General features: G+C 54.3%; 1 protein-coding gene across 2 annotated transcripts in view; it reads right to left on the bottom strand.

Annotated features, from left to right (window-relative positions):
• The window catches only part of OBSCN (obscurin, cytoskeletal calmodulin and titin-interacting RhoGEF), a 170,682-nt gene that overhangs the window by 19,603 nt on the left and 130,795 nt on the right, over nucleotides 1-20,284 (bottom strand). The window contains exons 22-39 of one of the 2 annotated variants that reach the window (XM_043467097.1): nucleotides 14,876-15,151; nucleotides 13,294-13,578; nucleotides 12,869-13,135; nucleotides 12,436-12,705; nucleotides 11,702-11,968; nucleotides 11,158-11,424; nucleotides 10,870-10,982; nucleotides 10,607-10,760; nucleotides 10,263-10,424; nucleotides 10,041-10,145; nucleotides 9,007-9,273; nucleotides 8,291-8,560; nucleotides 7,908-8,174; nucleotides 6,829-7,095; nucleotides 6,462-6,728; nucleotides 5,666-5,938; nucleotides 4,673-4,939; nucleotides 4,211-4,477 (exon numbers count right to left, since the gene is read on the bottom strand). In XM_043467097.1, the coding sequence (XP_043323032.1) occupies nucleotides 4,211-4,477; nucleotides 4,673-4,939; nucleotides 5,666-5,938; nucleotides 6,462-6,728; nucleotides 6,829-7,095; nucleotides 7,908-8,174; nucleotides 8,291-8,560; nucleotides 9,007-9,273; nucleotides 10,041-10,145; nucleotides 10,263-10,424; nucleotides 10,607-10,760; nucleotides 10,870-10,982; nucleotides 11,158-11,424; nucleotides 11,702-11,968; nucleotides 12,436-12,705; nucleotides 12,869-13,135; nucleotides 13,294-13,578; nucleotides 14,876-15,151 (4,311 nt within the window). The remainder of the gene's footprint in view (nucleotides 1-4,210; nucleotides 4,478-4,672; nucleotides 4,940-5,665; nucleotides 5,939-6,461; nucleotides 6,729-6,828; nucleotides 7,096-7,907; nucleotides 8,175-8,290; nucleotides 8,561-9,006; nucleotides 9,274-10,040; nucleotides 10,146-10,262; nucleotides 10,425-10,606; nucleotides 10,761-10,869; nucleotides 10,983-11,157; nucleotides 11,425-11,701; nucleotides 11,969-12,435; nucleotides 12,706-12,868; nucleotides 13,136-13,293; nucleotides 13,579-14,875; nucleotides 15,152-20,284) is intronic. The other variant, XM_043467098.1, reaches the window with a different exon arrangement.

Raw genomic sequence — 20,284 nt, 5'->3', positions numbered from 1 at the left:
ACCGAGAACTTCCAGATGTTCAAGCTGGTTTTAGAAAAGGCAGGGGAACCAGAGATCAAGTTGCCAATATCTGCTGGATCATCGAAAAAGCAAGAGAGTTCCAGAAAAACATCTTTTTCTGCTTTATTTACTACGCCAAAGCCTTGGACTGTGTGGATCACAATAAATTGTGGAAAATTCTGAAAGAGATGGGAATACCAGACCACCTGACCTGCCTCTTGAGGAACCTGTACGCAGGTCAGGAAGCAACAGTTAGAAGTGGACATGGAACAACAGACTGATTCCAAATAGGAAAATGAGTATGTCAAGGCTGTATATCGTCACCCTGCTTATTTAACTTATATGCAGAGTACATCATGAGAAACGCTGGGCTGGATGAAGCACAAGCTGGAATCAAGATTGCCAGGAGAAATATCAATAACCTCAGATATGCAGATGACACCACCTTATGGCAGAAAGTGAAGAGGAACTAAAACGCCTCTTGATGAAAGTGAAAGAGGAGAGTGAAAAAGTTGGCTTAAAGCTCAACATTCAGAAAACTAAGATCATGGCATCTGGTCCCATCACCTCATGGGAAACAGATGGGGAGACAGTGGAAACAGTGTCAGACTTTATTGTTTTGGGTTCCAAAATCACCGCAGATGGTGATTGCAGCCATGAAATTAAAAGACGCTTACTCCTTGGAAGGAAAGTTATGACCAACCTAGATAGCATATTAAAAAGCAGAGACATTACTTTGCCAACAAAGGTCCATCTGGTCAAGGTTATGGTTTTTCCAGTGGTCATGTATGGATGTGAGAGTTGGACTGTGAAGAAAGCTGAGCACCAAAAATGATGCTTTTGCACTGTGATGTTGGAGAAGACTCTTGAGAGTCCCTTGGACTGCAAGGAGATCCAACCAGTCCATCCTAAAGGAGATCAGTCCTGGGTGTTCATTGGAAGGACTGATGCTGAAGCTGAAACTCCAGTACTTTGGCCACCTCATGCGAAGAGTTGACTCATTGGAAAAGACCCTGATGCTGGGAGGGATTGGGGGCAGGAGGAGAAGGGGACGACAGAGGGTGAGAAGGCTGGATGGCATCACCAACTTGATGGGCATGAGTTTGAGTAAACTCTGGGAGTTTGTGATGGACAGGGAGGCCTGGCGTGCTGCGACTCATGGGGTCACAAAGAGTCGGACACGACTGAGCGACTGAACTGAACTGAACTAGGTATGGTGAAAGCTGAAGAAGTCATAAATACTGACTGGCTGCCAGATTCCTTCTGCATTCACAGGTGTCTTGAAGCTATTGCATACCAGAAAGCATAGATGGCATATCTGTTCTTGTTGTTGTTCAGTCCCTAAGTGTGTTTGACTCTTTGTGACCCCATGGACTGCAGCACACCAGGCTCCTCCGTCCTCCACCGTCTTCCTGAGTTTGCTCAAATTCACGTCCATTGAGTCAGTGATGCTATCTAACCATTTCATCTTCTGCCACCCCCTTCTCCTTAAGCCTTCAATCTTTCTCAGCATCAGGGTCGTTTCCAATGAGTCGGCTCTTCACATTAAGTGGCCAAATACTAGAGCTTTGGCTTCAGCATCAGTCCTTCCAATGAATATTGAGAGTTGATTTCCTTTAGGATTGATTGATTTGATCTTCCTGCAGTCCAAGGGACTCTCAAGAGCCTTCTTCAGCACAATTCGAAAGCATCCATTCTTCAACACTCAGCCATCTTAATGGTCCAACTATCACATCCGTACATGACTACTGGAAAAAACATAGCTTTCACTGTATGGACTTTGGCAGCAAAGTGATGTCTCTGCTTTTTAATATGCTGTCTAGGTTTGTCATAGCTTCCTTCCAAGGAGCAAGCGTCTTTTAATTTCATGGCTGCAGTCACCGTCCACAGTGATTTTGCAGCACAAGAAAAGAAAATCTGTCACTTTTTCCCCTTCTATCTGCCATGAAGTGATGGGACCAGATGCCATGATTCTAGTTTTTAATGTTGAATTTTAAGCCAGAGTTTTCAAACTCCTCCTTCACCCTTATCAAGAGACTCTTTAGCTCCTCTTCCCTTTCTGCCATTAGAGTTGTACGATCTGCATATCTGAGCTTATTGATATTTCTCCCAGCAATCTTGATTCCAGCTTGTGTTTCATCCAGCCTGGCATTTCACATGATGTACTCTGCATATAAGTTAAATAAGCAGGATGACCATATACAATGCACTCCTTTCCCAATTTTGAACCAGTTCCTTGTTCCATGTCTGGTTTTAACTGCAGCTTCTTGACCCATATACAGGTTTCTCAGGAGACAGGTATGGTGGTCTGGTATTCCCATCTCTTTCAGAATTTTCCACAGTTTGTTGTGATCCACACAGGCAAAGGCGTTAGCGTAGTCAATGAAGCAGAAGTAGATGTTCCTCTGTAATTTTCTTGCTTTCTCTATGATTCAGCGAATGTTGGCAATTTGATCTCTGGTTCCCGTGCAGCTTGTCATCTGGAAGTTCTCGGTCCACGTGCTGCTGAAGCCTGGCTCCAAGGACTTTGAGCAGAACCTTATGCTGCTGCTGCTTAGTCGCTCAGTCGTGTCCGACTCTGTGCAACCCCGTGGACTGCATCCCGCCAGGCTGCTCTGTCCATGGGGATTCTCCAGGCAAGAGTACTGGAGTGGGTTGCCATGCCCTCCTCCAGGGGATCTTTGTGACCCAGGGATCAAACCCAGGTCTCCACCAGGGGAGCCCAGTGTGAAATGAGTGTAACTGTATAGTAGTCTGAACATTCTTTGGCATTGCTCTTCTTTGGGATTGGAATGAAAACTGACCTTTTCCAGTCCTGTGCCCACTGCTGAGTTTCCCAAATTTGCTGGCACATTGAGCGCAGCACGTTGACAACATCAGATGGCACATCAGGAGAGTGATTTATTCAAAAGGAGATAGGCACCAATCTCATCATCTTTGTGTGTCAGTTGTGATTCATGAACTGACACAAGGAAAAGGCTTTGGCAGGAAGCGTTAGCCTGGCACAAGCCTGTGTGTTCTGAATTTGTCCAAAGACTGTATGTTGTTATTATGGTACACTCACTTTTATAATTGTGTGTTAGTCGCTCAGTCGTGCCCTGCTCTTTGTGACCCCAAGGACTGCAGCCTGCCAGGCTTCTCTGTCCATGGGACTTTCCAAGCGAGGACACTGGAATGGGTTGCCATTTCCCTCTCAAGGGCACCTCCCCAACCCAGGGATCAAACCCAGGTATCCTGCATGGCAGGCAGATTCTTTATAGACTGAGCTACTAGGGAAACTCCACTTTTATAACACATACATTTATTTATTTACCATCTATTTAGCTGCATTAGGTCTTAGCATGGGGGCTTCAGTAATTGTGGCATGCAGACTTAGCTGCTCCAAGGCATGTGGGATCTTAGTTCCCCGAGCAGGGATTGAACCCATATTCCCTGCATGGCAAGGCAGATTCTCAACCACTGGACCACCAGGGAAGTCTGGACACTTGCTTGAATGGCCTTTTTTAAGTATTAACATTCACTTTAGATTAGACAGCTGTGCTTCCACTGCACTAATGAAATGTTTTCACTGAGCTCAGTGGATTCACTGTATTTCACTGAAAAAGAGGAAGAGATCAAGGGTGGGGCTTCTTTGTTATTTTCTATGGACAGATCCCAGGAAGGACCTACAGCTGACTTCACCCTGATGCCAGCCCTGGGATCAGCAGGGCTAGGGTCAACCCGGCCCTGACACCTAATTGCCCTGCAACCCTGGAGCAGCCAACAAGCCCCAGTGAAGCCCCAGTGTGTTTAGCAGTGTAGCAGGAGAATGACAACCCTCGTCCTGCTGGCCAGGGGAAAACCGATGTTCAAACCGTAAGACCTTGCTGAGCCAGTGACTCTGCACAGGAGTAGAGGAGGTACATTCACGTGTAAGTATGTGCACAGCCCAGGCGTGGACACATGCTGGAGGGCTCCAGAAACATTCACCCGGCAAACAAATGCACAAACAGGGGTGCCAACTCATTGACACAAGGCCCAGCAACAAGACCGCCCAGGGCAACCCTCCTTGGAAATGGGGAAACCAAGGCTGAGTTAATCCAGGGCCAGGCAGAGCTCTGATCTCTGCCCACCTCCAAATCTACTTTAAACAACGCTTACAGCTGAGCACGCCACAGGCCTTGAAATCTAGTGGGCAAACGCGAGCAACAGCAGAGTGCCCGAGCCTAACCTTTCACCAGCAGCCGAGCCTGGGACTGGGCCTGGCCAATGTCGCAGGTGTAGGTGTCACTGTCTGCCTTCTCCAGGGCGCTGATGGTGAGCCGCAAGGTCAGGCCCTCCTGGCTGGGCGCGTGCTTCCCCGAGGCCCGCAGCTCCGTGAGGCCCTTGCGCCAGGTCACCAAGCCAGCAGGGTGCTCTGTCTTGCAGGTGAATGTGGCTGTGCCCTTCTCCTCCACATGCAGGTCAGCCAACGGCTCCGTGAACCGGTTTGCCTTTTCTGGTGAGGGGCAGGAATGAACGGGAGGGTGAGGCCGATGCAGACGCCATGCAGGCCCTCAGGATGGGAAATCATTCCCATCACTCGTGGTTCTCCAGGCCCACCCCAGACCCTCAGGGACCTGGACGAGTCCCTTCTCTGCTGGGTGCCTCTCCCTTCCTACCTGGGGCAGCCCCAGGCGCTCATGGGGTTTACCTTTCACTTGGAGACTGGCTGTGCTTTTGGAAGACTCCGTCTCACATGTGTATTTGCCTGAGTCTTTGAGTGAGACTGCATGGATGACCAGCGAGGCCCGAGTGCCTTCGGTGAGCAGGTCGTACTTCTGACTCTTGCGGATGGCCTTCCCATCCTTCAGCCAGTGCACTGGGGTCCCTTCCCGCGACAGCTCACACCTCAGCACCACATCCTCACCCAGCGTGGCCTGCTGGTCTTCCAGTGGCTTCATAATGTCAACTGACCTCTCTGAAAAGAACAGACATGGTGCCTGATAAGGCCTGGCCGTAGCTCCACCCATGACCATGGCCCTAGCCACGCCTGGGGTTAAGACAGGGCAAGCATTCAAGAGCTTTCAAGCTCTGGAGGCTGAGACCACAGAACCTACAACTCTAAAACTTCTAACTCTGGAACCTCAGGCCTAGGGACCTCAGAGCTCTGGAATGATAGGGGAGGACCCTGGGAAAGAGAGCTGTTAGACCACAGAATCTTAGGTTCTCACCACTGTTCAAAGCTCTGGAACTCCAAGCATGGCCATGGGCTGAGCTTTACCCATTGGCACCAAGTATTTATGCTGGAAGTAACAGCTTATAAATTTCAATGGCAATTTCACTACCAACATGAGCCATGCACCCTGGGAGCTACCACAGCAGTTGAACCACGGGCTGAGGATTACAAAACCTGCTCCTGCCCAAAGGCTCCAGAACCTCATCCTAAAGGGTAATCCTGGTCGTCCACACACGTCTGGATGACCAGAACACCCCAGTACTCCAACAGATACCTCGAGGTGCTCAGCAGGGGCTGGGGAGACAGTCCCTAGACATACAGACACACATCCTTGCAGCTTCCAAGCCCAGGACCCTGCCTCCAGGCTTCCTGGGGAAAGCCCAGGCTCAGGAGCTCCCAAAACAGCCCCTGGACACAGCCCCTTGACCTGCCCAAGCCAGTCAGTCCCCGCTGCCAGCATTCACCCACCTTTGACGATGAGTGAGGCCTTGGAGGTGAGGCCCCGCACAGAGAAGACCACCTCCCCAGCGTCACTTGGCACGGCATCTCGGACAGCTAGAGTGTACTTGCGGCCCTGGCGCGTGGCACAGAAGCGGCCAGAGCTGCCCACTGTTCTCCCGCTCACTGTCCACTCAGCCACACCGCCAGTGTCCTCATGGGACAGGATGCACTCGAAGCTGCAGCTCTCGCCCTCCAGCACCTCCACCGTCTTCAGCCTCTTGGTGATGCCCACGTGCAGCTCTGCAGGCCACGGGAGACAGCTGTCATGCCGGCTGGGCCCAAGAAGGCCTGCCCCATGAGACAGGTGCCACCAAGCTGATAGCAGCCTCAGGCCAGACCCCAGGAGGGGGCACACCTCTGGATGACATGCATACCCCCTTCTCTAACCCCACTCCCAGGAGGCCTGCTGCCTCTCTCAGCAAGTGTCCTCTTGGCCTCCTGCTGTCCACACCCTGGCAGTCAGATGGCTGACAGCTGTGAGTGGCAACCAGAACCCGGAGCCACGCCCCACCGTCTGCAGCTGGCTGCCGCACGCACCACGCACGCTGACCCCGGAGCCACGCCCCACCGTCTGCAGCTGGCCCCGCACGCACCACGCATGCTGACCCCGGAGCCACGCCCCACCGTCTGCAGCTGGCTGCCGCACGCACCACGCACGCTGACCCCGGAGCCACGCCCCACCGTCTGCAGCTGGCCCCGCACGCACCACGCACGCTGACCCCGGAGCCACACCCCACCATCTGCAGCTGGCCGCCGCACGCACCATGCACGCTGACACGAGCACGGGTCTCATCAGTGCCCACGTCGCAGGTGTATAGGCCGGCATCATCCCGAGTCAGGCCGTGCACCACGAGGCCTCGCGTGCCCGCCGTGTGCAGGAAGTCATACTTGTCACTGGGGCCCAACTCCACGCCGTCCTTACGCCACACCACGTGGGCGTGCTGATCAGACACCTCACACTGCAAGGTCAGTGTGCCCCGCTCCTCTGCAGACACATCGTCCAATGCCTTCAGGAACACCACCGGCTTCCCTGCAGGAAGAGCGTGGGCGTCTCAGGGGACCACCTGCCACCTCTGGCCCTCTGGGCAAGGGTCCCAAGGGTCCCCACGGGCCACACACAGCCACCTCACCTCTGACCGCCAGGTGGGCGGAGGCTGCAACCTTGGGGGAGGAGATGCTCACGGTGCCCCTGTCAGCCTGCCGGACCCGCTTCAGCACCAGCGTGTGGCGGCGGCCCTCGTGGGTGATCTCGTGGAAGCTGTCGTTATACAGCGGCGTCCCATTGAGCAACCAGTCCACTTCTTCATCCTCGTGGGACAGCTCGCAGGAGAAGCAGGCACGGCCCTCCTCCAGCACCTCCACGTCCTCCAGCGGCTGTGTCACCGTCACCTTCCGTTCTGCCGGGAGCATGAGGCAGCTTCAGCCTGACCGCTGCCGCTGCCTCCTCTAGAGACCCTCTGGGGTCCATGGCCCTGCTCTACCTTCCACAGTGACCTCCCAGAGACCCTCTGGGGCCCACGCCCCTTCTCAACTTTCCACAGAGACCTCCCAGAGACCCTCTGGGGCCCATGCCCCACGTCTCTCTGCCTTCCACAGTGACCTCCTAGACACCCTCTGGGGTCCACGCCCCCTCGCTCTCTACCTTCCACAGTGACCTCCCAGAGACCCTCTGGGGCCCATGCCCCCTCTCTCTCTGCCTTCCACAATGACCTCCCAGACACCCTCCGGGGCCCACGCCCCCTCTCTGCCTTCCACAGTGACCTCCCAGAGACCCTCTGGGGCCCACACCTCCTCTCTCTCTGCCTTCCACAGTGACCTCCTAGAGACCCTCTGGGGCCCACGCCCCCTCTCTGCCTTCCACAGTGACCTCTTAGAGACCCTCTGGGGCCCACGCCCCCTCTCTGCCTTCCACAGTGACCTCCCAGAGACCCTCTGGGGCCCACGCCCCCTCTGCCTTCCACAGTGACCTCCTAGAGACCCTCTGGGGCCCATGCCCCCTCTCTGCCTTCCACAGTGACCTCCCAGAGACCCTTTGGGGCCCACGCCCCCTTTCTGCCTTCCATAGTGACCTCCCAGAGACCCTCTGGGGCCCACGCCCCCTCTCTGCCTTCCACAGTGACCTCCCAGAGACCCTCTGGGGCCCACGCCCCCTCTCTGCCTTCCACAGTGACCTCCCAGAGACCCTCTGGGGCCCACGTCCCCTCTCTACCTTCCACAGTGACCTCCGCGCTGCTCTGGGCACTGCCAGCCTGGCACCGGTAGACACCGGCGTCCTCAGGGGTGAGCCGCAGGACACGCAGCTCTGCCATGTGGCCCTCCAGCCTCATCTTGAACTTGCTGGACGGTGCCAGGGGTGTCTCCTCCTTGTACCACTGCACAGCCTTGGGGGGAGGCTTGAAGTCACAGGACAGGATGACGGACTGCATCTCCCGCCCCACCTTGGGCTCCAGGGGCCGTGTGAGCACCACGGGAATGTCTGTGGCGGAGCAAAGAGGGAAGCAGGCATAAAGTGGGCCAGACCATGAGGCCGGAAGCCCTGCCCGCCCAGGCCCTGTCCACCCTCCGCCGAGCCGTCGGGCAGGGCCCTCTCACCGGAGACCACCAAGGAGGCGGTGGAGCGTGACTTGCCGATGGTGAAGTGCACCGGTCCCGTCATGGTGGAGTAGGTGCGCCGCAGAGTCAGCCGGTGCACCGTGCCCTCCTGCTCTATCCCCACGTCAGCCCCCGCCTGCAGCACCGTCTTTCCCAGCAGCCACTTGGGGGGCCGCACCGAGGGGATGGAGGTTTCACACTCGAACCAGGCAGGCGCCGGCTCCATCACCGTCACATCCTGCAGGCCCCGCACGATCACAATGGACTGCTCTGTGGATGAGGGCCAGTCAGCGGGGCAGTCCTATGGGAAGGTCATGAGCCGCCCCGCACCCCCCACCTCTGCAGGGTCTGCTCCTGGGAACAAACCCTCTCAGACACACTCACATCCTCCCAGGAGCACCCCGAGGCCCTCCTCAGAGCTGGATGCTCAGTCGCTTTAGCTGTGTCCAGCTCTGTGCAACCCTATGGACTGTAGCCCGCCAGGCTCCTCCATCGATGGGATTCTCCAGGCAGGAATACTGGAGTGGGTTGCCCTGCCCTCCTCCGGGGGATCTTCCCCACCCAGGGATCGAACCCAGGTCTCTTACGTCTCCTGCATTGGCAGGTGGGTTCTTTACCACTAGCGCCATCTGGGAAGCTCAAGCCTCCAAGTGCCACAGGCCACAAACCCTCTCCTGGGGAAAAAAGGAACAGCTTCCACCCGGCCCTGCCCAAACCTTCTACGAAGAAGTGTGCACTGGTCTTCACGTCGCCGGCATCGCACGTGTAGGTGTCCTCGTCCTCGGGCTGGACGGTGTTGATGACCAGCTTGCGGTAGAGGCCGTCGCTGACCATCTCGTACTTGGCCCCGGGATGCAGCTCCACGCCGCCCTTGAACCACCGCACCTGGGCACTGGCCCTGGACATCTGGCATTCGAGCACGCCGCGGTGCTTCTCCATCGCAATCTTATCCCGCAGTGGGCGAAGGATGGACACGGGCAACTCTGGGGGTCCACCCCGCGGGGTCAGAGTGGGCGCACAGCGAGCCTGAACCCCAGGACGCGGTGCTCTGGCTGTGCATCTTCCCACCAGCCAAACTGGGACCCCACGCTCAGGCCGAAAAGAGCCCAGGCGACCCACCCGCCAGAGCCAGCAGGCGGCGAGGCAGAGTCTCACCCTCAGGCTGGCCTGGGACGCGCCGCTCACCTCCGACCACGAGGACAGAGTGCACACCCCCACACCCGCTACCGTCCAGTGGGCCCTCGGCACGTGCGTGCCCGCCCCACCCGACACCCCATCCATCCCCTCACCACACGGCCTCGCTCTCACCCGGCACGCCCCTGGGTCCACTACACCCTGTCCTCACCATGTATATCCCAGCAGCGCGGGCCCCTACCCCAGCCTGCTCCCAGGCCCCTTCCCCCTCCTGCCCCCCATCACCCCGACTGTCACCAAGGTCACCAGAAAAGGCTGCTATGCTCACCTCCTGCAGGGGCCTTTCTCTCCAGCATTTGCTGAGGTCCCAGGAGGGACAATTTACTGGTAATGACATTTTAAACAAAGAAGGAGACCCCAAGACTGCCTCCCCTACTCCACTTTCTTCCTGCTGAGGAGGGAACACCCCTTCCCCTCCTCCGGGGTCATTTCTAACCTCATTCCAGGAGGGACCCCAGGACAAAGACAGCGGGCATTCCAGCCCCGTAAGACTCAGCATGTGTGCTTGTTCACACAGACCCTGTCCAGCCCATGCCTTGTCCGGGGCTCCCATTACCTTTGACTCGGAGCTGGGCTCGCGATTCTGCATTTCCCGCTATAAACTTGATTTCCCCTGCATCTTCCACCAGGACCCTCCGATAGATGAGAATGTATGTCCTTCCTGGGGACAAAGCCCACTCAGCACTAAAAGGCAGGCTGGCCCGGGGACGGGGAGGGATGGCCTGGGGGCAGGAAGTGGGGAGAACCCCTGCTGGCCCCCCCACTGCTCCCGTCTCACCTTCCTGGCGGATCCTCACGTTGTCACTGGGCCGGAGCTTACTGTCCTCCCAGAACCACTGCGCAGGCACCTCATCGTGGGAGACCTCACAGGAGAAGGTGGCGCCCTCTTTCTCCACCACTTCCACATCCTCCAGAGGCCTCACGATCTGGACGTTCCGGCCTGGGGCACACAGCAGACCCTGCTACACCCCGAGGCACAGACCTCCTATCTGACCACCACCCCCGGCCCAGCTTGCTGACGGGATACAGGCTGGGCACAAGGGCAGAACCAGAGGGCCAAGCACTTGCTGGGGGACGCAGTAGGGGCCAGGAGGTCCTTGCAGCCACCCGCCCAGCCCTCACCTTGCACCTTCAGGGAGGCCGAGCTCTGAGCATCATGGGCATCGCACACGTACACGCCCTGGTCTCCAAGCTCACATCGGTAAATGACGAGACTCCTGCAGGCCCCCTGGGCCACCATGCCCATGGTCTTGCTTGCCCGCAGCTCCACACTGTCCTGTGAAGGGATGAGGCCGGGTCAAGGGCTGGCACTGCCCAGCAGAGTGGTCTGACACTTGCCCATCCCTGGTGAGAGGCAAGAGGGGAGCAGAGGAGTCCGCAGGCACCTTCAACCAGCGCACATCCACGTTGGGGCGTGAGAGCTCACAGTCCAGGGCCACCTTCTCCTTCTCTGTGGCCACCACATCCTGCAGAGGGCGGACGAACTTCACGGGCAGCTCTGAGAAGACAGGAGGGAAGTGCTGAGAAGCAGGGCCTCTGTGCAGGGACAGGGTCTGAACTGGCTGGAGTCACTCAGCTGGTTTCAGGAAGGAGTCCCCTCCCCTACCATTCCCCACCAGCCTCCCTGGCACCGTAGGGACAGGGGCAGGCACTCTCCACCTGTGAGCACCCACCAGTGACCACCAGATGAGCAGAGGTGTGCACGCCCTCCGCCCTGAAGGCCACCAAGCCACCGTCCTGCCGCTGCAGCCGTGACAGCGTGAGGGTGTGTGTAGGGCCGTGCACCGCCAGCTGGCAGTTGGGTCCCGGCTGCAGCCGAAGACCGTTTCGAGTCCAGCTGCCCTCCACGTCCGCGTGGGACAGCTCTACTTCCATGGTGGCTGTGCCCTGCTCCTGCGCCTCCACGGCCTGCAGGCCCCGCACGAGCTGGACCTGGCGCACTACGGGACAAACGAAGGGGAGGATGAGCCACTGCAGCAAGACCCTGGCCCTTGGGCCAGCCCCCGTCACTTCCCCCGGGAGCCTCTCGGTGCCCTGAGGGGGAGGCCTCCCCCGCTTCACTCCCTTCCCCTCCTCCCCAGCCCCGGCCAAGTACAGGGTGTTCTTCCCTTTCCCCCCTGTTCCAAGGCCCTGCCCCTAGACGGAGATCCCCTCTCCTCCTACCCTCGCTACCTCCTCAATGCTCAACCCCTAGACCAAGCTCGCTTAGCTGCTCACTTTCCACAGTCAGCTTGGCCTGTGTCTTATCGTCTGGTGTCTCGCAGCCGTAGAAGCCACGGTCAGCGAAACCCACGCCGTGGAGGACCAGACGGTGACTTGCGCCCTCGGCGTGGATCTCCACTTTCTCGCCCGACGCGAGTGCTACAGCATTGCGTGTCCACTTGACCTCCGGCCACGGCCTCGTCAGCTCCACCTCCATGGTCACCGAGCTCCGCTCCTCCACTGTCTGTGGCTCCAGCTTCTTTTTGAACAACACCGGAGCCTCTGGAGTCATGAAAGAAAGAGATCACCAGAACCCCTGTTTCCTCTCAGAAGAGCAAGGCAGAGGGACCTGGCCCCTGACCCCCAGCCAGAGAGCTACCCTCCACCACATTCTGACTCCGAGCTAGGGGAGGCCTTGGCCATACACAGGGCCCAGCTGTACGTGTGCGCAAGTACGATTTTATGGGTGGATAACAGCACTTCAGCTGGAGGAGAGCGTGGCAGCTCACTCCAGTATTTTGGCCTGGAGAATCCCATAGACAGAGAGTTTACCATCGCCCCTTCAGAGCAGGTGCCTGGCCCCATGGCCCCACACTGCATCTGACAAACCCACGGCCTCTGAAGCCAGCCCAAGCAGCTGGATCCAGGCCGGCAGCAGGGTGTGTCAGCACAGCCGCCTGGGAACCAGCTCACTAGGAGAAGTTGGTACAAGAAGCTGCCGCGCCCTCCCTGCCGCCCCACAAGCTCACCTCGGACCCGGAGGGCGGCCGTGGACTTGATGCCCTCAGCCTCCGCAGTGACTTGGCCGGCATCCTCCAGGGCCAGGCTTAAGATGGTCAGGCTGTGGTTGGCACCCTTCTGCGATATGAGAAACTTCTCGCCGGACTGTAGTTGGACACCATCTCGGAACCATGTGACCGCCACGTCGCTGGGGGTCACCACGCACTGGAAAGTGGCCTCGCCCCCCTCCTCCGCAACCACAGCGCTCAGCCCAGACGTGAACTTGACCACGCGGGGTACTGTGGACAGGGGATCCACTTGAGATACAGATAGGATAGGCGGGGCCTCCCCCTCTTGCAGACTCCGCGGAAGCACACGTCTTCCAGGAAGCCTCCCAAGAATGCGCCGCCAAGCCACCCACCCTCCCCGGCGACCCAGCCCATGGACCTGGCACGCGCATACCGATAACGGTGAGCGTGGCGCTGGTGTGGTCGTCGCGGCTCTCACACACGTACTCCCCTGCATCCTCTGCCCGCAGGCCCGACACCGTGAGTGAGCGCCGCGGCCCCGCAGCCGCCATCTGGAAGCGTTTGCCGGCCCGGAGTTGCGTGCTTCCGCGGCGCCACACCACCTCCGCCTGCTCGGGGCTCAGCTCACAGACGAGCGTCGCCGTGCCGCCCAGATCCCCGCTCACAGGCTCCAGGGGGCGGCAAAACTTGGCAGCCACCTCTAGGGTAGGGGAGAGGAAGGGACGTCAGCCTGGCAGGGTTCAGGCCGCGGGACCGGCTCCGAGCCACCTGGCTGCACGCCCGGAGCCCCACCCGGTCTCCACTCCAGGATGCTGCCAACAAGGGGTTCCCAGGGGACCACCCCATGGAGCCACTCACCTTCCACCTGCACCGGGAAGTCCTGCCCCTCTGCGCCCACGCGGCAGCTGTAGACAGCACTGTCCAGGGTCTGCGCCCCACGCATGGTCAGGGTGTGGGTGTCCCCCAGGCTGGCCATCTCATGCCGCTTGCTGCGGCGAATCTCCACACCATCTTTGAACCAGGTCACCGTGGCCACGGAGGGCGCGGCCAGAGTGGCTGTCAGGACGATGTCCTCGTGTTCCCTGACCACCAGCAGTTCCCTGCGTCTGGGTTTCTCTGGGGCCGGGGGCTCAAACTCTGGCTCTGGGCAGGGGGATAACAAAGGAACATTAGACAGGGGACCCTCTCATCCTTGGCCTGAATCCCAGCCCCCTCCAGGCCATGTGGTGGGAGAAGACTTGAAATGAAACTGCTTAGGCTGTCCGCCTCTCCACCGCGGCCTCTGCTGAGCAAGCCAGAGAGGAACACATCAGGGCCACACTCCGCCTGCCAGGCGCCATCCAGGCTCCCGGGGCAGCACAGGGCAGTGAGGAGGAGCCCCCTTGGACCACAGGCCTGGGGGCCACAAGCTCTGCCCAGCAAGAGCTGTGAGTCCAGGATCGCTGCCCCAGCCCAAGGGGAGATGGGCCCCGTGAGCAGCTAAGGCAGGGGTAGCGGGGCACATAATGGCCCTGACGCAGCCTGGGGCTGGGCCAGAATTCCAGAAGAGCAGGAGGGAGCGCGGCTGGAAGGGCAGCCAGGGAGGACAAGCTCAGTAGAGGAACCCTGCTGTGGGGAGGGGAGAGACCAGGCAAAGACTGGGAGGTGTGAAAGAGCCTGAGTGCCTCTAGCAGCTGGGCACCAGGGAAAGGCCAGGGCAGAGAAGGGGGCAGAGGGGGGCCTGGGAGGGGGCCTACGAGGGCCCCTGGGGGGCTGATCCAGGGGCCACCTGGCTGCAGGATCAGATGCCAGGGCCACGGCTGGGGAGAGAGACAGGGTCAGTGAGCTCAGGACTCGGAAACCCAGTGATGTCACCAGCAGCAAGAGGGACAGGAGCAAGCAGGCAATACCTCCGCTTGGCTCAGGCCCAGGACAGAGGCCAACACAACAGGCTGACCTAAATACAGCTGGACTGTCAGGGGCCCGAGCCCAGAGAAGGGGGCTCCAGACCCAGTGAAGGCAGGGGCGTTCAAGGCCAGAAGTTCCCCAGAGCAGGGCTCCACAGCTGCCCAGGAAGACTTAATATGGGAATAGTGCCCCCTGCCGACCACAGACAGAGAACGGTCATTTCAACAGACTACAGACTTTTGCAGCCTGCAGATGGCTGAGAAAGCCTCTGTGGCAGGTTTCATGCTGGGAAAGGTACGGATGTGGTGGGGAGAAGCGGGAATCTGGGGGAGCAGATGTCAAGAGTGTCCTGGACTCAGGGCTGTGGCAGGCATCCTGCCACTCAAGGGCCTTGCCAGGGGACAGAGCCCTGGAGCTGACTTCATCCACGGAGAACCCAGCAGAGGACCCCAGGCCCAGCATCCGCCGCACTCACGTCCCCCACCCTGCTGGGGACGTGCTCATTCCCCCGTTTGTCGGCTGCTCACGCCCTCCACCCAGCCCTGGCACCCACCCGTGACGTCCAGGTGGAAGGAGACCTTCTGGCCCCCGGCCTCGCAGCTGTACTCCCCGGCATCCGCCTTGCCCGCCTGCTGCACCACCAGCTGCCGGGTGCAGCCCGTGGCCTCCACATGCACTTTTGAGCTTGAACTCAGCTTCTTGCCGTCCTTGTACCACGTCACCTCCGTCTGGGCCTGGGCCACCTCGCAGCTCAGCGTGGTGCGGGCTCCTGCCTTGGCCTGCACCTCTGTGTGCACTGACTGCTCCTTGGCAAACGCCACCACAGGCTCTGCAGACAAGGAGGATGCACAGGGTCAGAGATGCATCTAAGCCGGGAATGCAGCAGTATGGGAAGAAGGCCTGGGCAGACAGAAAGGGGGGCTGGGCCCTGCTCCAGGCTCTGCCTTGGGCCACAAGTGCCCACAATTGATCTATACATTCTGTGCATGCTGCTCCAAGTGGGGACTCTGGGAAAGATTTCTTCCCTACACATATTCCTCTAGGAAAGGAACTGTGGGATCAGGATGCACGTGCCCTTCAACCTTCCTAGATGATGCCGTCTTTCTCCCCTGACTGTACAGAGAACACTCCCACCCACAGTGCATGAGAGTTCCTGAGGCTCCGTGCTCTCCGTGTCGTCAGCTGGCGGCAAGCCAGTAGGGAGCATGGTTGTACTTCCCGAGCTTTCTTTTGCACAGTCTTAACGGGCAATGGCAACCCACGCCAATATTCTTGCCTGGAAAATCCCATGGACAGAGGAGCCTGTGTGGGCTATACTCCACAGGGTAGCAAAGAGTCGGACACGACTGAGCAACTTCACTTCACTTTCAACAACTTGCAAAGTGAAGCACCATTTCTGATCTTTTTGGCTTTTGGTGTTTGTCCTTCTGCAGTATCACTGCCAGATGTTCACCCAGTTATCAGTAGCACTGTCTGTCTTTTCCTTTTTCATTTTCAGGAGCTCTTCATATATAGAACTTTGACAATTATGGGTGTGTAAATATTTTCTGCATCTTTGTCACTTGCTTCTTTATCTTTTTATGTGTCTTCTGTTGACATAAAGGTCTGAGTTTTAACACAGGCAAGTATGTCAATTGTCCTTTGTGGGACCCTCTTACACTGCTGGTGGGAATGCAAACTAGTACAGCCACTATGGAGAAAAGTGTGAAGATTCCTTAAAAAACTGGGAACAGAACTGCCATATGACCCACCAATCCCACTGCTGGGCATACACACTGAGGAAGCCAGAATTGAAAGAGAGATGTGTACCCCAATGTTCATCGCAGCACTGTTTACAATAGCTAGGACACCTGATGCAAAGAACTGACTCATTGGGAAAGACCCTGATGCTGGGAAAGACTGAAGGCAGGAGGAGAAGGGGATGACAGAGGATGAGATGGTTGGATGGCATCACCAACTCGATGGACACAAGTTTGAGCAAGCTCTGGGAGTTGGTGGTGGACAGGGAGGCCTGCTGTGCTGCGGTCCATGGGGTCACAAAGAGTTGGACACAACTGAGTGACTGAACTGAATTGAGGACATGGAAGCAACCTAGATCTCCACTGGCAGATGAATAGATAAGAAAGATGTGGTACATATACAAAATGGAATATTATTCAGCTATAAAAAGGAATGCATGTGAGTCAGTTCTAATTAGGTGGATGAAACTGGAACCCATTATACAGAGTGGAAGTAAGTCAGAAAGAGAAACACCAATATAGTATATTGATGCATGTATGTGGAATTTAGAAAGATGGTAGCGGTGATCCTATATGCAAGGAAACAAAAGACACACAGATGTAAAGAAAAGACTTTTGGACTCAGTGGGAGAAGATGAGGGTGGGAAGATTCGAGAGGACAGCATTGAAACATGTATATTACTATAGATAAAATAGATGGCCAATGCGAGTTTGATGCATGAAGCAGGGCACTCAAAGCCAGTGGCTCTGGGACAACCCAGAGAGATGAGGTGGGGAGGGAGGTGGGAGTGGGATTCAGGATGGGGGACACATGTGCATCCATGGTTGATTCATGTCAATGCATGGCAAAACCACCACAATATTGTAAAGTAAGTATCCTCCAATTAAAATTAATTAATTTTAAAAATGTATCCTTTGTGATTAATACATTTATATACTGCTTAAATCTTTTATTACCATCAGGTCATTAAATAATCTATATTAGCTGCTAAGAGCTTGTTTTAACGTTTATACTGGAGTCTCTAACTCACCTGAGTTAGTGTCCATGTCTGCTGTGAGTATGATGTTAATTTTTATTATAGAGGAGTAGATATAAATATATATATGGTTATATGGTATTAGCACAGTTTATGAAGAAAATTACTCTTTTTCTACACCACACAGTAGCACTACATAGTTAGAAAACAGAAAGGGGATGGGAGAGTTTGGTTAAATGCAGGGCTGTGTCAGAGCTCACTATTCTATTTCTTTGTATTTACCCCTGCACTGAAACCCAGCTGTTCACTACTGTAATTTTATAATGTTTGATATCTTGCAGATCAAGTGCTCTCATTTTACAAGTGCTTGAATTCCACTTGACCCCTGGAATCAACTTGTCAATTTTGACACACCCACAGAAGAACTTCTCTCTGGATTCTGATTGGTGGTATGTGCTCAGTTATGTCCACTCTGTCCACGGAACTCTCCAGGCAGGAATACCTGGCCTGGGCTGCCATTTCCTTCTCCAGGATTCTGAGTAGGAATGGACATCTTTGTGCCTCCCATGCATAGCTCACCATTCATCTAGATCTTCGTTGTCTCCCTAAAATGTTTAATAGTATCCTCTCCTGGAAGGCTTAAACACATTTTATTAGACATGGAGTCAGAAGCCTGACACTTTCGATGTTATTTAATTGTCTTAAAGTATCATTTTCTGACTCTCAGTATATCAACATAGAAGCATTTTTTGTGTATTTTGTATGTGGCGATTATTCTTAACTTTCTTACTAACTTTAAAAATTCTTTCTACTGTCTGCATTAATAATGTTATCATCTAGGAACTCACTTATTGCTTTATCTAAATTTTACTGTATATTTTTCCTGACAGTCTCTACAGTATTGGACATAAGTTGTGATAGTGGAGCCACCTGAAATGCTCCAATGAAAAGAAAAGCTTTCAAGGTTTCTCTGTAAGTGTGATGTTTGCTGTTGTTTTCTTTAGTACTCTGTATCAAATTAAGGAACTATCCATTTATTACTAGCTCAGTAAGAAGTTATCAAAATGAATATATCCTGTATTTTATAAAACTCAATCTAGATATGATATAAATATTTTATCAAGCATTTTTATTCTGCGTTTTTTAAGGCAGAAATATGCTTTTTCTCTTTTAGCTTCTTAATGTTAAAGACTGATTTTTCTAATGCTCTGATCCACAGGACTGGGAAAGGTCAGTTTTCATTCCAATCCCAAAGAAAGGCAATCCCAAAGAATGCTCAAACTACCGCACAATTGCACTCATCTCACACGCTAGTAAAGTAATGCTCAAAATTCTCCAAGCCAAGCTTCATCAATACGTGAACCGAGAACTTCCAGATGTTCAAGCTGGTTTTAGAAAAGGCAGGGGAACCAGAGATCAAATTGCCAACATCTGCTGGATCATCGAAAAAGCAAGAGAGTTCCAGAAAAACATCTATTTCTGCTTTGTTGACTATGCCAAAGCCTTTGACTGTCTGGATCACAATAAACTGTGGAAAATTCTGAAAGAGATGGGAATACCAGGCCACCCGACCTGCCTCTTGAGAAACTTGTATGCAGGTCAGGAAGCAACAGTTAGAAGTGGACATGGAACAACAGACTGGTTCCAAATAGGAAAAGGAGTATGTCAAGGCTGTATATCGTCACCCTGCTTATTCACCTAATATGCAGAGTACATCATGAGAAACTCTGGGCTGGAAGAAGCACAGCTGGAATCAAGATTGATGGGAGAAATATCAATAACCTCAGATATGCAGATGACACTACCTTTATGGCAGAAAGTGAAGATGAACTAAAGAGCCTCTTAATGAAAATGAAAGAGGAGAGTGAAAAAGTTGGCTTAAAGCTCAACATTCAGAAAACTAAGATCATGGCATCTGGTCCCATCACTTCATGGCAAATAGATGGGGAGACAGTGGAAATAGTGTCAGACTTTATTTTTTGGGGCTCCAAAATCACTGCAGATGGTGATTGCAGCCATGAAATTAAAAGACGCTTACTCCTTGGAAGGAAAGTTATGCCCAACCTAGACAGCATATTAAAAAGCAGAGACATTACTTTGCCAACAAAGGTCCACCTGGTCAAGGCTATGGTTTTTCCAGTGGTCATGTATGGATGTGAGAGTTGGACTGTGAGGAAAGCTGAGCGCTGAAGAATTGATGTTTTTGAGCTGTGGTGTTGGAGAAGACTCTTGAGAGTCCCTTGGACTGCAAGGAGATCCAACCAGTCCATCCTAAAGGAGATCAGTCCTGGGTGTTCATTGGAAGGACTGATGCTGAAGCTGAAACTCCATTACTTTGGCCACCTGATGTGAAGAGTTGACTCATTGGAAAAGACCCTGATGCTGGGAGGGATTGGGGGCAGGAAGAGAAGGGGATAACAGAGGATGAGATGGCTGGATGGCATCACCGACTCGATGGACATGGGTTTGAGTAAACTCCGGGAGTTGGTGATGGACAGGGAGGTCTGGCTTGCTGTGATTCATGGGGTCACAAAGAGTCGGACACGACTGAGCGACTGAACTGACTGACTGACTGATGTTGAACAAACCTTGCATTCCTGGATTAAGATCTTCATGTATTGCTCCACTCACTTTGCCAATATTTTGTACAGGATTTTGATATTGATATCCATAAAAGATTGGCCTGTAAATTCAATTCTTTATACTTTGTCAGATTTTGGTATCAGTGCTATGATAGCTACATGAAATGAGTTAAAGAGTGTCTGTCTATACACACACACACACACACATATAAATAGACATCTACACACACACACACACACATATATATATATCCTTTTTCCATTCTCTTAAAGAATCTCCATGAATATGAAATAGTTTTCCAGAATATTTCATATAATTTGCCAGTAGAGCCACTGAGCTTCATTTTGTGCTATGAGATTATTTTATTATGGTTCCATCTATGTAAAAGATTATAAGACTGTTCAAGTTTATTTCTTCTTGTGTAAGTTTTGATATAGTTTTATAAGAGTTGGCCCATATTTCAAAACTTCTTAAATTTACTTGTGTGAAATAATATCATATTTTATTATAATAATGTCAAAATGATTCACAGTGGATTTCTTGGTATCTATATACACCTATGAATCACTATATACTAATACAATATCAAACTGTTATCTGGTGGCACTTAGGAGTCAATGTAGGACCACAGCCCATCTCTACTTGAAGTTAACCTCTCTTAAC

The sequence above is a fragment of the Cervus canadensis genome, chromosome 4 (genome assembly GCF_019320065.1).
Source record: "Cervus canadensis isolate Bull #8, Minnesota chromosome 4, ASM1932006v1, whole genome shotgun sequence".
Taxonomy (NCBI): Eukaryota; Metazoa; Chordata; class Mammalia; order Artiodactyla; family Cervidae; genus Cervus; species Cervus canadensis.
The sequence above is the reverse complement of the archived record's forward strand: the minus strand, read 5'-3'. Positions and strand labels throughout refer to the sequence as shown.